Raw genomic sequence first — 16,108 nt, forward strand, 5'->3', positions numbered from 1 at the left:
GCTCAGATGAAATGATAGATGTGAAAATACTTTAAAAGCTTTAAAAACACTAAATAACTCTAAGGTTATATTCCTTAAACTTTTACCAGTGGAAGCCAGTAATAATAAATAACATTTTTTTAATGCTGTGTAGTTAACAGTGTCTATACTTTCTTAGTTCATCTTTATAAAGATTTGGAAAGGTGACTACCATTTCACCGTGACAGCCCAAGAGCCTCAGAGCGCAAGTCCCACACCATGTTGCGCAGTGTCAGCTTGGAGTTCTTGGAGCTTGTGGGGTGATGGGATGAGGTAGCCAGGAATCTAAAATTTGCCACAAATATTTCTGAAGTAGTTGGTCCTTAGATAGTACACAGCATCAGCAAAGGTTAAGAGAAAAATCATTCAATAAATATTATTATTTCTAACTTCATATGCCTTACTCATCCCAGTTCATATTTGACATTGACATCAGTAAGAGTGATGCACATCCACTTGGGAGTGATTTACTTAGACTAGCTATTAGTAGTGGTGTTTCAACCTTTTAAAATCCCTCTTTGAATAAATTAAAAATCTCACTTCAGAACCATGAGTATCTCCACGTATCCTTATTTCTTTGAACCATCAATTATAACTGTTGTCTGAAGAGTTACCAAAATCTTTTTTTATATCCTTTTTTATTTTTGATTTGTTCAAACAGTATAATGAAAAGAATAGGTTCAGAGTTACAGTCTTGAATTCAAATCCTATTTCATTCACATATAACCTTTGAGCTTTGAGCAAGCCACCTAAATTCTTTGAACCTCAGTTTCACCATCTGTAAAATTGAGATGATACTTAAATCATAGGTTTTTGTGAGGGAGTCACAAATGAAATGGCATATGGAAAATGCCTACTATTGCCCTGATACATTATAGACACTCGAGGACTCTGTTCCTCCCTTCAAACCACTACTTTTGGGTAATGAATTTCATGAATAGGTTCCATGCCATGTTTATAGCAATTTCCTTGATTTATTACTTCCCTTAGGCATGATTTTTTCATTCAGTTATACCAATGATAATGTTATGTATCATTTCAGCTCCAAGATGTAAGCAAATTGAAACCACTTCAAGATTTGACTTCTCTGATCCTGGCTGAAAATCCAGTTGTGACCCTTCCTCACTACCTTCAGTTTACCATTTTTCACCTCCGTTCACTGGAAAGTTTGGAAGGCCAGCCAGTAACCACTCAGGACAGACAGGAAGCTTTTGAGAGATTCAGTTTAGGTAAGATGACATTTTTTTTAGAAACTAAATTTGGGAGGGAGAGGAGTTTATTTCAGAAGTTATCCAGAAAAATATATTTATTATGAACTTTATAATGTTACTAAAATTTGCATAGAAAATGACACCATAAATCAATGAATTCAACAATGTTCATTGAGCAGGTACTGTGAGCCAGGCACTGCATCTGGCCCTAAAGATATAGTGGTGAGTAAGACATAAAGTAATGGCCTTTGTGCAGCTTGTGTTTTAGTGGAGAAGACAGATGGGTCTGACTGGAGGATAGCTCAAGTACAAGTTTGGAGAGATGGGGAGGGGCAAGGTGGCACAGGGGTTTGCGCTTTGGATTTTATTCCAGGTGCAGTGGAAGCCATGGACCACTTTTAAGCAGGGATGGGACATGATCCAGCTTATATATGATGTGGATTATTTTTGATGCAGGATGGAGAATGATTTGGGGCAGGGTGAAATGTAGTTAAAGGGACATGTTAGGGGGCTATTGCAGTAATCTAGGCTAGAAGAAATGTTGGTGGCCTGTATTTAGGTGGTAGATGTGGAATAGCAGATCAGCTTTGGAGGTAGAATCAGCAGCACCATCTAATGCATTGGCTAATTCCCAGGCTGTGGCTTGAGTAAGTGGTTAGATGGTAATATCGTTTATAGAAATAGGAGAACTCAGAATGCTGAGTTTGAATGTCTGTGAGAAGAGAATTGGAAATATGAGTCTGGAGTTCAAAGAAGTCTTTCCTAGAGATATAAATTTGGAAGTCATTAGCATGGAAATGATACTTAATTCCACTGGAATAAGCTAGCTCACTCAGGCAGGGGTTGGGAAAAGCAAAAAATGTAGCCAGTTAGGAAACTGAGAAAGAGAGGCCAGCAAGGTAGGAGAAAACCAGGAAATAGTGGGTTGCAAAAGCCCAGAGAAGATTTCAAAAGGGGAAATGGTCAGCTGTGTTGAATGTCACAGAGACATGAAGAAGAAGAAGGATGAGCTCAGAGAAGTGCTCTGGACTGGCAACACATGATGGTGATATTGACAGGAGCAGTTACGGAGTGTTTGGGACAAATGCTTGATTATAGACTGAAGACTGAATGGGAAGGGGACATTTGGGTGAAGATTTGAAATTTCCTCCTGCAATTTCTTTCCCTTTGTACCTAATAAATGAGTTTTTTTTTTAAAGTTAAAAATAAAAATTTCACCAGTAGCTTCGAAACCAGGAAATGGGCAGAAGTGAAGGCAATAAACCTCAAAGCTAGTAATCAAAGAAACAGAATATTCAAGAGTGCAGTGGGGAGACAAATTGTAGCTCAGTTCTTTTGGTCCTTGAGAAGACGAAGAAATGAGATCAGAGAAAAAGAGGAAAGATTGTCTCTTGATAAGAGGGATGGGACACTTTCTCCATCAGAAGGGAGAGTACATCTGTGTAGGTGTGGGCAGTTTTGTTACTTTCATGGTAGGAAAATGAGGAAGTTCCTTCCCACTGGTGGGGTCTGTTTTCTCAATGAAATATGAGGTCATCAGCTGAGAAAGAAAATAGAAGGAGTATGGGAGGTTTGAGGAAAGAGGAAGATATGGACTAGCCATTTTAGAGTGTTAGGGTATGAGCCTATATGTTCAACCATTTGAAATTGATGTTAGACTTAGAAAAACTATGACTTAGAAAAACAGCAGTTTCATATGGTTTGATCCAATACTTGATAAATATGGTACATTTTTATTAGTTTGGGGTTGCCCTAACTCAGCATTTGTTAACCTGAAGTTGATGTTTTGGAATCATTAAAAAATATAAATAATGCAAAGGGAAGTCATTATACAAATACAGTGTTGGGGGAAATACTTATGATTCTTTTACAACTTTGAATGCTAATTAGGAGTCTTTAATGGTGCTGAGCTCTTGGGACCCAGAAGACGAATAGATACAGTTTCCGCTTGTGCAAAGCTTTGGTGGGGAAGGCAGACAGCCAAGCTATTTGATCACATTTTCCAACTCCCTCTGTGACAAAGGCCACGGCGAGGTACAGGGTGGCATCAGAGCATCCCTGAGAAACATCTAACCTGGGGAAGGTAGAGTCAGGGCAGGCTTCTCAGAGTGCTTTTTAAAACTAAGACCTGGAGGATGCAAAATAGGCTGGTAGGAGATAGAGGAAGATGGTTCCAGGCAAAAGGTGTGAATAAAAGCCTACAGGTGAGAACAGGCATCACACATCTGAAGAAGTGGAATCGTTTCAGAACGGCTACTGTGGGATATGCTTGGAAATCAGACTGGTGAGGGAGTTGGGATCAAAACATGAAAAGTTTTATCAGTTCCTTACGTAAGCTATTTGGATCCTATCCTAAGCTCAACAGGAAGCCTTTGAAGGATTTTTAAGATAACATGGTATTTTATTTTGCAAACATGCTTGCAGCATCCTTTGAAGTGTAATTACTAATATCAAATAAAATATTGCATGTTTTTTCTGGGAGATGTGAGAAAAACCTTATTTATCAATACATTAATTTAATTAAATACTTGGAATTAAACTGTTATCTTTTAAAATTGTTATCCAAATGATATTGCCTTCTTACCTCTTAATGTAAATCATTTTCTAGCTCAAAGTAGTCTTTTTTTCCAAAACCCATAGTGAATAATTTAAAAAGTAGAATTATATTTATACTATTCTAAGACTTCTTTTGCCATTATTTGAGAAACAGTCTTACCTTTCTTCAAATAGAAAATATAATGATCAACAAACTATTAACTTTGTACTGGCAGAAGAGGTAGAAAGACTGGAAAGAGACCTGGAAAAGCAGATGATGGAAACTGAAGAGCTTAAGAGCAAACAAACAAGGTTCCTTGAGGAAATTAAAAATCAAGATAAACTGAACAAATCATTAAAAGAGGAGGCTATGTTACAGAAACAGAGCTGTGAGGAGCTAGAGAGTAACCTAAACACGAAAAATGAACTGGTAAGTCTGTATTTTACATTGCTTTGACTATATTCTCTTGAAATAGAGAATTCCTGGTTCTTAGGTCTGAAAACACAACTTCCCGACCATAGAATGGGGAAGATGTGGTGTAACAGAAATATGTGCAAAGGGTTTTACAGGCTGCGGTTACTGTGCTCTGTATGATACGGCTGCCCAAAAGACGACTGCTGTCTTGGGCTGGGTTCTGTGAAGTGTGGTTTCCAGAACAAGGGAGAAGGGTAAAGCCCTACACCATGGGGAGTTGGTCAGACTGTCCCTAAATGTTTGTATTTTTTTTCAACAGTATTGTTAGTGAGACTGTACATCGGCAAAAGCTTTTAGAAAGCAATTTGGCAAAATTATCCAAATTTAAATGGACACATCCTATGTCCTATATATTGGAAATATTATATATAATATTTATAATATTTATTATTATGCTATATATAATATATATTTCCAATAATATATTCTGTAGAAATGGTAGCAAGAATGTGTGAAGAGATTATATATGTACAAACATGCATATATGTATATAAATACACATATACTCATATATATAAGGACAGTCACTACAAGATCGTTTATATTAGCAAAATATTGAGAATAACTAAAATGTCCCTCAGTGGGTATCCATATGGTAGAATAGTCATGTTCCTATCAAAATAAGGTAGAGCTCCAAGTTAAAAAAAAATACGTATACATGTACATGTGTGCACACACATAAATTTTTAAAATTCTTTTCAAACTCTACATTGTGTAGCATTGTATGGATCTTCCATGATTTATTTAATCTACTCTGACTGATGAATATTTAGGTTGTTTCCACTTTTTTGTTATTGGAAACAATACTACAGAGAAAATTTTTACATATTTACCTTATGCATTTATAGTAGTAATTCCTTAGCACAAATCACTGTAAGTTTAAAATTTTTTAATTTGGATAAATATTAATGCACCCCTCAGAAATCTAATAACTGCATTACACTTCTTCCTCACATGATAATTATTTTGAACTTGTAAATAGTATAGAAAAAAATGGAATCTCATTGCTTCAATTTCACATTTCTTTGGTTGTTGGAGAGCTGAATACTGCATAGGTACTTGTTAGATATTTTGTATTTCTTCCTTAAATTCATATTGTTTTGCCTGTTCTTTTATTATTCCAAAGGACTAGTCTACATTTTAAAAAAATAATAATTCTAGGTCTTATCCTAAGAGCCTACATTTGAAAAGCATTTTCCATTATCTTATGTAGAGTGTTTGGTGATAATATCATCCATAGTTATATAATGTTTTCCGATTGCATAAAGTAATTTCTCACATAGCAGGCCAGTTAACTTATAAATGAAATTTAGAAACATTGAAGGAAAAATTTCTGTGGCCATTTAACTGCCAGCAACAAATATTAATTGTAACTTTAATATTAATATTACCCATTGTCTTTTTGCAAGTTATTTAACTCCTGTTCTCGTTTCCTCATTTTTTTAATGAGGATGATTTACCTGTCCTGCCAGCCTCACAGAGTTGTGAGAACTGAATGAGGTTATGAATGTGAAAATAATTTGAAATGAATCAGGCTAAGTCATGGAAGATGGTAAATCTGAAATGCATAGTTAGAATGATGATAAAATATGTCCATATAAGAATAATGCAAGTGTTCATAACCATATCTACCTAAGGTAACTTGTCAGTAAAGAGCGGCTTATGTTGTTACAGCCTCACTCTCTAGACTTCTCCAGGTGATGGTCTCTGTTTGCTTCTTTCTCCTTTTAGCCCTTATCTTGGTTTCTTGCAGACCCTTTTCTGCCGATTCTTTATTCTTCCTTAAAGGTAGTTTGTTCAGGGCTGAATTTTACATTATGTTTTTCATGATTTGCATGATAATTTGTATTAATATGTTTATATACATTTTAAGTTTTGAAACTGGCTTGCCTTTTTGAGAAATGTGTTTGTGTATGTATAATTTTTTTAATGAATGCATATATAGGAGAGTGAATTTAAATGTGGGGAAAGAATTTGTATCATTTTTCCTATTGGTAAATATAACTACAGTCAGCTCTTGATTATCCATAGCTAATACTGGAATGAGCCTACTTTCCAGGGCCATTGACTCTTGATTTGCTCTCATTTATGCATTTCTTCAACAGACATTTATTGAATGCTTACTATATGCTAAGCCTACTGCTGTAAAAGACACAAAGGTACTTTAAGATGTACAGAGTATTTATTACTAAAGTTGACCCTTGAACAACACTGAGGTTAGTCCACATGTAACTTACAGTGGCCCTCAGTATCCCCTGTTCTTGGCATCCACAGATTCAACCAACCTCAGACTATGTAGTACTACAGTATTTACTATTGAAAAATGTTCTTGTATAAGTGGCCCTGCTCAGTTCAAACCCACGTTATTCATGGGTCAACTGTATTTGCCTGCAGAGGCCACCAGCCCATATGTACTCCATGGTTCAGTCACATTTGCCTTTGTTTGTCCCCATTGCCAATGATCTTTGAGGAGAGAAGCCCAAGATTGTTGACACTGTTGGTTGTGTTGCTTTTCTGAGACTGGGGGACTAGTGAGCATTCAGTGAAAGCATCAGTGCAGGTAATGTGCTTGACACCCTGCAGCAGGACATTGAAGGCAGTATCGTATTACAAAGTGTTGGGATTGAATTCAGGAAGCTTGGCATTGAACTCTGCCTCTTCTGCTACCAGCTATGCAATTGAGCAAGTTATTTGACCTTCCTGTGCAACTTTTAATGTCACATAGGGGTAGTTGGGAAGATTCAGTGAGACAGCACATGTCAAATGCTTAGCACAGTGGCATGCAATGAGTACTCAAGCAGGATTACCTGCCATCTAGGTTAGCCTTACTTCCATGTTGATGGATAATCAGGAGGTGACTGTAAGCTAAATCATGCACGGTTTTGATTTCATGGGCCTTGTAAAATGTTCATGTTTGTTTATGTTTTATTCTCTTCAGCTTGCATTTTTATATTAATGAAGTTTTCCTGCATGTTTTTTGTCTGGTATCTACCGTCAGACACTGGAGGAAAAAAAAAGGCAGAAATCACTTAATGGACCTTTGAAATGAACTCAAGGATTAATTTAGTAGAAAGGGGGCTGGTACTAGTAATTGATAAAATGTTTAACTTATGCCACTAATCTAATGTGTAACTTTTGACAAGTCAGTTCACCAATCTGGAACTCAATTTCTTTATTTATAATCAGAGGATCAGATTAGGTGATTTGCTTTCTTCTAGCTCCTAAAATTTCTAATCATAACTAAAACGTTGTAATTACAGTAGGATTACTTTATTAAAATTTTAATATTACATATTTGGATCTGATTGAGTTTATTTACATCCCTTATCCTCTGTTACAATAAGGTTCTGAACACTTAAAACTGAGATGCCATTAGCCAAAATGTTACAGCACAGCAGTACAACAATTAAAACCAAGCTCCCGTTTTCATCCTTCTCTCTCCTTCTAAGTTGTTTGTAATTAATGCCAAATATCGTTTCTATCCGTGATTTGAAGCCGTCATGAGTAAGTTAAATAAATTAGTACGAATTATTGGGAAACCAGGAAGCTGGTACTAAGTAGACTGGTTAATTAAAAATAATTGATACACAGTTATTGTCATGTTTGGATAAAGCAAACTTAAATGATTTTTAAAACTTTTTTTATTGTATCCTGAAGTAACATACAAACTTCAAAGGTCTTTTATGTGATCTCTTATGAAATGATAATTTTGTATTTTATTCTTTATAATACTTAAGAATTAGGATAAAATGCTGAATGTTGCTTTATTTGCTGTGGGGTTTTAATAATCTAATTATTAGTTATGATTAGAACTTGCCTTTATATTAACTTACTGAATCTGTATGTTATTTCATATCTAATTGGGCTGATAGCTAAGGCAGAAGACCATGGAACTAACTCGAGCATGTCAGAAACAGTATGAACTGGAACAGGAATTGGCCTTTTATAAAATTGATGCTAAATTTGAGCCACTAAATTATTATCCATCAGAGGTGAGTTATTTTAATTTTATAGTACTCCAAAGTTAAAGCTAGCGTAGAATGGGGCAGGGGAGGGCAGGATGCAGAGATGTTCAAAGGATTTTATCAATAATCACTCCATATTCTGGTTATGAGGATATCAACAGAGTAAATGTATTTTGATTGAATCCATGAATTATGTGGCTCAGTGAGGTAAAGCAGTGTCCAAAAGAGTTTAAAAGCCCCAAGAGGATATTTGTCCTATTTGAACCCAAAGCAGCCTTCTAATCCTCAGTTGGAAACCTCACTCTAGGGTATGGTTGATCAGCTTCCTTAAATCCAGACTTCCAGGGAAAGTGCTTCAGCAACCAGAATAGTCATCTCCCTACATTGTTCAGTAATCACTGGGTTCACTACTAGTCACACATTATTTGTGCAAATACCGTAACTGCCACCGGCAACAGGAACAGTTAAACTTCCAAGATCCAGTGATTCCAATCAGTATCATGTATTTAGTAAAAATTCAATTGTTAAAATTTATTAAACTGAGATTTTTACATATATTTCAGCCAAAAAACCAAAATAAAACACCTAGGTTTCTGATTTGTGAGATTAAGCAGTATTGTAAAAAAAAAAAACTATATAACTGTAGGCAGTTCCTTAATCAGTCAATCCAAACTCACTTTTTGGGGATAGAAGGAGGAATTCTTTTGAGATTAATTTTTGTTCTAGTTCCTTTTTAGTATGTATTAAGACTAAGATAAAAGAATGATATATTTTTTTCAACTTCTATGTACGTGGTGTTAATATTTAGACAATTCAGTGATATATCCTTCACTAATAAAATGAATAATGTCACCTAACTGCTTAGAAGTTATTTATTAAACAAAAATCTGTTTGCTTTTAGTATATCGACATTGATAAAGCCCCAGATGAAAGCCCTTATATTGGCAAATCCAGATACAAGAGAAATGAATTCGCCACAGAGAGTTACATTACTGATAGTGCCCAGGCAGTAGAGATCAAGAGGATGGAGCCAGGTGAAGGGGAACAACTTAGAAACGAACACGTGAACTTGACAGCCCATACGCCACTGGACGTACAACTAGAAGACAAAGAAAACAAAATAAGTGCAGGTTAAAAAAAAGTTAAATTCTTTCTTTAAAAATATAAAAAGATTGAATATATAAGCAAATTTGGTTTTTAAATTCTTCTAATTAAACATGCTGGAGTTATTTATTATATTGTTGTTTACATGGGAAGTCCAAAACCAAAGTAGTGATTCATTGAGCAGGTTATTTTTTAATGATTCCTGTTATGATGGTGAATGAGATTTTTGACCATAATTTGATTGCAGTGCATCCAGGGGATCCAAGAATGCTTAAATTTCATCCTGCCAACAGGTCCTTCTTACTAGTGGACCTATACATTCAAAGGCATAATTAGTAATAATTGAAGCAAGTTAAGTACCACTTTATTGTTTCCCGTACATGTAGTCAAAACCTAAAGCAGTGTTTTGGATAAGCTGGATCAGTGCACTCTCTTTAGGCCTGGGCCTAAGGCTGTCCTGTGACTCTTCCTGACCTGTCCCACACTCCACCTCCTCAACCTCTTCCCCCACCAAAAAAAAGAAACAAACAAAACCCAACGTTTAATTCAAGAGATTTTGCCACTTCCTGGCAAATCATGAAGAGGAATAAATCAGTCCAAGGGGGCACTTAGAGACCCTCCCAGTGGCAAACTTGAATCCACTACCCGCTTAGCTGAATGGACATGGAGGAAGGAGAAAGCAAACCTGAGTTCATGCTTCTTACTAGTAATCGTGGCCTGCTGTGGGGATCTCAGTCAGTGAGATCAGCAGCCCATCTTCCCTTGGTTGGCAGCTAAATGGAAAACATAGAAGGCAAGGTTGACTTGGAGAGGGGAGAAAATAGGCTGCCTTGTCCATGTGCGCATATACTATAGGCAAGGCTCTGGAGGGGAAAATAAAACTGAATCAGGCAGATGTACAGACTAGCTTCAAGGGGCTCATAGTTTTATAGGAGGTGGGGAGGGAGGGAGAGAGAAGTCAGAAATTTGAGGTAGAAAGTAGTTGATTTGAGATCACTTCCAGCTGGGAGAGACTGTTCAATGGTGAATTTCTTGATAATGAGTCCCATCATAAAGCATTTGCCTTTAACACAGGTTTTTGTTTAGTACCCTAAACCTAATTATAACTTAGTGACATATAAGTGCATATTTACCAATAAAATCCTTATTCTCTCCAAAGAGTTCTTCAATGTTGGAAGTATCAAGTAAAGCCCCTTTTATGTTAAGACTTTTACAGATAAAAGGATCTATTATAGCTCTATAGCATAGCATGAAACCATTCTAGAGGTTAAGTAATACAGAGGAAAACCATCATAAGAAATTTTTTTTAAAAATTCCTGTTATGTATAATTGCACAATTTAATTGGGGGGGATGGTATTGCTAAGAAAAAGAGAAATTTTAGAATTCAAGATTTTTCTTGTGTGTGTCTGTGTGCATGGTTTTTAAATTTGCAGCACAAACTCGACTATCAGAACTGCATGATGAAATAGAAAAGGCAGAACAACAAATTTTAAGAGCTACTGAAGAATTTAAACAACTTGAAGAAGCTATACAACTTAAAAAAGTATGTAAAAGCAAAGCAGCATTGCTAAGAGGAAATGCCAAAAACGAAACATGTTTTCCCCCTTCATAACCATGTAAAGCAATCTTTTAAATCAGTGCTGCTTAATTAATTATAGAAGAACAAATTTCAAAGTCAGATATGGTTCTAGCATTTTCCAGTTACATTTCTTTCCATTTATGATCACATCCTATTAGCATGTTATAGAGTATGTAGATATTTACATTACTTAACAATTTATACAAAAAGATATTATATTCCATCTACTCTATTATGAAAGTGTCTGTTTTACCCAGGGAAGCTGCTTCCTAACATGTGTCTTCTAATTTAATTAAACACTCCCCATCTTTAAGATCCTGGGACCTAGATTAAGAGCCAGAAGACATCTCTACCATGAACATTATCAGACACAAGCAGCAAAAATGTAAATGATATAAAATATGGTATGCAAAAAGATGGTGTTGTGAAGAAGTAAGTAGCTCATACCCATGATGTAATTGCATAGGGAGAAAATTCAAAAAAAGGATGTGTTTTTTGTATTTTAGTTCTTAAGGATGTAAAGGTTTTATTAGTTATTTGCAGCTTTTAAAAACCAGTATTTCAAAATTATGATGGTAACTATATGCATACCATACTAGGTAGAACAAGAATGTGAAGTTCAAATTATATACTTTTAAAAAATGATATCCTGTATTGTTACTTTCAAAATATTTAGTAACTAGAAATTGATTCAGGTTTATTGGAAGCTCACTATATGGCAGTCCCTGACTGGCTTGGGCCCTGAATACTGAACAAAACACGTATGTGTTCCTCCCTCGTGGGCAGGAACTAGACAGTAAATAATTAAAAATAAGTTAAAAAGAAATGTAGTTAAACAACATTAGTGTTATAGGGAAAAAAAAATTAGGAGAGACAATAAATAGGATGTAGATCATGGGAACCCACAAAGGCCTCTCTGAAGAGGTGTTGTTTAGGCTGAGACCCAAAGGATGAGAAGGAGCCAGTGAGGCTGAGTTCGGGGAAAGAGTATTTCAGCCAGAGGGGACAGTGCGTGCAGACTTCAGACTAAAGATTCCTCTGCAGAGTGAGGGAGAGTGTAGTAGAAGGTGAGGTTAAAGTTCATGCCAGGCATTATAGGCCATTTTAAGGGGTTTGAATTTTATTCTGAATGTAATGGGAAAACTTTGAGGACTTTAGGTACTAGAGTGGCTGATCCTGTTTGTATTTTTATAAGATCACTCTGGCTACTGATGAGATTGAAATGGGATGAGAAAAATGGAGAGAATGGAGATGTGTACAGTGGTTAGGAGGTTGTTGTTTAGTACAGGCAGGAATTGGTAATAGCCTGGACTATGGAGGTGATGGTGGATGTGGAGAGAAAGCAGACTAATTCTAGGTAAACCTGGCAGTAGAACTGATAGGACTTAAAAGATGAATTGAAAATGGGAGATGAGGTGGAGGGAGATATCAAAAATGATTCGGTAATTAAGTAAGAATGTTTCCTAACAGTACTGGCCAAAGCTTTATATTGATAGAAATAAATAATGTACATAATTTTTAAGTAAATGGATGCTTACAAAATGTGTTTAGAAAAAGTAATAATTTAAATGAGTAAATATAATGTAGCCTAAAATTTTCATTACACTATCTATTGACTCAATATGCTAATACAAGGGTAAGTGCTATATAAAGTCAGCTACTGTTAATATTATGGTTATTATTAATAATTTGTTATTTATACTTGGATGACAACTTCATTTCTACCTGTTACTATGTTTCATAAACTTTTATAAAATAAGATATTCTACATATAGGAAGGATAAAAGTATAAGATATGTATGGGGGAAGGGTATAGCTCAGAGATAGAGCACATGCTTAGCATGCACAAGGTCCTGTGTTCAATCCCCAGTACCTCCATTAAAAAAAAAACTGAAAAAAGATATGAATGAAATGCCTAGGTAACTCCTACATTTTACTTTTATTAGAGAAAAAACTGATAGAGCATGAATACATTTTTAAATTGTACAATTGTTTTCTGTAAATTTGTAAATCAGTATTGCTGTCCTCTGTTAATTGTTTGTTGGGATTTGGGGTATTAGATTTCAGAAGCAGAGAAAGAATTTCTTTTCAAGCAGTTGAGTGGTAGGATACAACTTCTGAATAAATTACGCCAAGAAGCTCTGGATCTAGAAATGCAGATGGAAAAGCAAAGGCAAGAAATTGCTGAAAAGCAGAAGGAGATCAAGGACCTGCAAACAGTCATAGATAGTCTGGATTCCAAAGATCCAAAACATGTAAGTAAATGAAGAGATTTTCGCTTGTTCTATGGGAACTAGAATATCATTCTTTCTAGATACTATGTTTCATCATCTTTAGCCTCAGAGTTCTGAGAGTCTCTTTTAGTTTGATGGACAAGTTTGAGTGATATAATGTTTATGTGTATGTGTATATTATATATAATATGTGTATATGTATATGTATTATATATATACATGTGTATGTATGTATATACACATACAACATATATATATATATAGTGTGTATGTGTGTTTGTTTAAAATGAAAGAATCCAGGTCTTGAAGGAGGTAGCTTTCAGTAGAATGGTGGATACATGATACATTTATTTTTTAAAGTCATTGAATTTCATTATATTTCAAATCAAGAGAAACCTGCTCTAAGGTACTCTCCAAACCTCTTACTATTTCTCTCTCCTTGCCTCATCTTCTTCCCTGAGAGCAAGGTGGCGACATGGGAGAGTGGAGGAGGCTCAGAGTCGTTTTTCTATTTGTTTTTAATCCTTTATGCAAATATTCCACTAAAGCTATTTGTTGTTTTGTATTGTTTTGTTTTATCCTTAAAAAGAAAACCTTTCTCTAGAATATGTCTTCCTAAAATGTGGCGATAGGTGGTCAGGTGGTTAGATGATGGAGTCTGAAAAGTTTTACTAATGGCTTATATTTTAGCCAGTATTTATAAGATAGAAATAAAAATATTTCCTGCTTATTTTACTGGTATATTTTGAATAATAAGATTGAAAAAAAAACTTTAAGCTCTCTGGATTAAGAGAAATCATAGAATTTGAAATGGTAAGAACAATACACCTGTATTGCTTTAGGTGCTTGACAAGTTATTTAATTATCCCTTTAAACACTTTAGTAAAATATCGTAGATATTTTTTGCAAGCCAGCTAATTTTGACAAGGGGTGGCCATATTATCACAGACGCAAGGTCTTTTCTAACAAAAAGCCCAAGACTTAGTATTAAAATTGAAACCAAAAGTAATCTTGATGATTTTAAAGAATTTTCATTACATAAAAATTAGAGATTTTAAGTAATATGTAGTATGGTCAATAATATCTTACATGATTGAATTTATTTGTTCAGAAGTCTTATCACCCCATGTCAGGCCTCTGAGGACAGGAACCGTATCCCCAGGGGCCAGCACTATGTTTATGAATGCATGCATCGAGGAAGGTAGGAAAGAACCTGCCGCACCACCCAAAGTGTCTTTGCTGCTCCTTCTGGTTGTGTGATCTCCGAGTGTAACTGGAACCTAGATTACATGTTTGCTTTCAGCAAATGACTATGATATTCTTGGTGTATAGAGAGTGTAATGCTTACTGGATTTCTGTGAATTACATATAGAAAGGAGTTAAATGAGAAGTGGGAAAGGCATCCAAGTTTTGAAGGTAGCCCAAATCAGTCCGAATTAGTGAAGTTGAAACATACAAACTAGATTCAAGTTTTGAATTAGTGAAGTTGAAACATACAAACTAGACTTAAGTTTCCTTTTTGATATTGTTAAAACTCCTAAAGGCTCGGGGTTTTTCAGGGTTACAGCCTTAGTCTGAGCAACAGATGATGTCTCTTTAATTTGTTCACCAGAAGGAACATCTTTTTCTAACTTGCAGAAAGTCACCTTATTGGCCAGTGTTGGGCACCCCCATTTTAAGCTACAAAATGTGCAAAGGAGAAAGAATCAAGAATGGGATCTCTGCATATTTTTCTGTAGATACAGACATTTAATTAACTCATCTAATCGGATGAAGTATCTTTCTGAATAGCAATAGAAGTTAGAAGTAAAAACTTGAGAGATTAGAAAACAGTAAACGGACTCTGAGATATGATGGGAAGCAAATATATTAAGTGCCAAATGCATTGTACTTGTTTTTATTTAATTTACATAAGATGAAAATGATTTAGAAAAATTAAATGATTTCCCAAAGTCCCCCTTTTAGGAAGAGGCAGACCCCATATTTATGCTAGTACAATGACTCTCTTCTCACAAAGGAATTAAAGGTCTAAAGAGATTAATTATTTTTAAAATTAGCCCAGAGCCAGGCCTCATCAAGTTCTCAACAGACAAGCATTTAACTAGTTTTCAAAATGAAAAGTTACTGTTTAAAAATCAAATCCTGTTTTATAGAAAGTGTTCATAGCTAGAAGCACAGATATTACAGGAGCAAAATAATAAAGGGAGATTTTTATCCCTCTTCCCTATCTGGCAATGCCGTGTGGAAGCAAAAGGTATCTGTACCCTGGAGGGAATTAGCCTCCAGTAATCTGTTGCAGAGACTGTGCGTGATTGGCCTGTGGGCGCTTCCTGTGTTGTGATTTAAAGCGCAGAGGGTGGGGCCTGCTTACAAAGGCTGCTTATGATTGGACGGGCTAGGCTGCCGCTCTGTCTGTGCCAGGAATGTGGTTTGAAGCGCTGGAAAGTTAGAGAGTCTTGGAGGCGCTTACGAAAATGTGGCTGTCAGAGAGGGAAGTGCACATGAGTTTGAAGACAGAATTAGAAAGCCTTCCGCCCATAAGTTCTCTGTTCTCAACGGCTCGGTTTTAACAGGACGAATTCTAAGTTAAGGTACGATCATTTCTTTCTCTGTACAAAGGACTTAAAAAGGAGGTGGAGTCAGAGATGTAAGTTCCTGTTTTCACAGTACCTCTTTGTGAGCTCTACGGTAGTGAAAATCGCTGAATCTACTTTTGCTCCCATGTGTTTAATGCAGATTATTGCATATTGAACTAATTTTTTTTGGTCTTGCATGTGAAGAGATTTTAGTGGAAGTTTTAATGGTAAATTTTAAAGATTAATTGATGGAGAAGTGAAAGCAGAAGATTGTAAAAATCTTTCTTGAGCTATAAAAATCCTAAATTGACTTAGAATTTAAGCTTTTATCTGCAGTTGCCTTTTCAGAAAGGTTCCAGATAGGTATTTTGGGAGAGTGGGAGAAGAGTTTTGAGAATTCCATCAAGTTT

At 35.6% G+C, this 16,108-nt stretch overlaps 1 protein-coding gene across 4 annotated transcripts in view; it reads left to right on the top strand.

Moving 5' to 3' along the window:
• Positions 1 to 16,108, top strand: part of CNTRL (centriolin) — a 76,327-nt gene that overhangs the window by 16,476 nt on the left and 43,743 nt on the right. Inside the window, exons 6-12 of one of the 4 annotated variants that reach the window (XM_072960030.1) lie at positions 1,061 to 1,247; positions 4,001 to 4,194; positions 5,971 to 6,027; positions 8,112 to 8,231; positions 9,106 to 9,334; positions 10,743 to 10,852; positions 12,949 to 13,143. In XM_072960030.1, coding sequence (XP_072816131.1) covers positions 1,061 to 1,247; positions 4,001 to 4,194; positions 5,971 to 6,027; positions 8,112 to 8,231; positions 9,106 to 9,334; positions 10,743 to 10,852; positions 12,949 to 13,143 — 1,092 coding nt within the window. Of the gene's footprint in view, positions 1 to 1,060; positions 1,248 to 4,000; positions 4,195 to 5,970; positions 6,028 to 8,111; positions 8,232 to 9,105; positions 9,335 to 10,742; positions 10,853 to 12,948; positions 13,144 to 15,554; positions 15,714 to 16,108 lie in introns of those variants that run through there. The other 3 variants (XM_072960031.1, XM_072960032.1, XM_072960033.1) reach the window with 3 other exon arrangements.

Source organism: Vicugna pacos, chromosome 4, assembly GCF_048564905.1.
Source record: "Vicugna pacos chromosome 4, VicPac4, whole genome shotgun sequence".
Taxonomy (NCBI): domain Eukaryota; kingdom Metazoa; phylum Chordata; class Mammalia; order Artiodactyla; family Camelidae; genus Vicugna; species Vicugna pacos.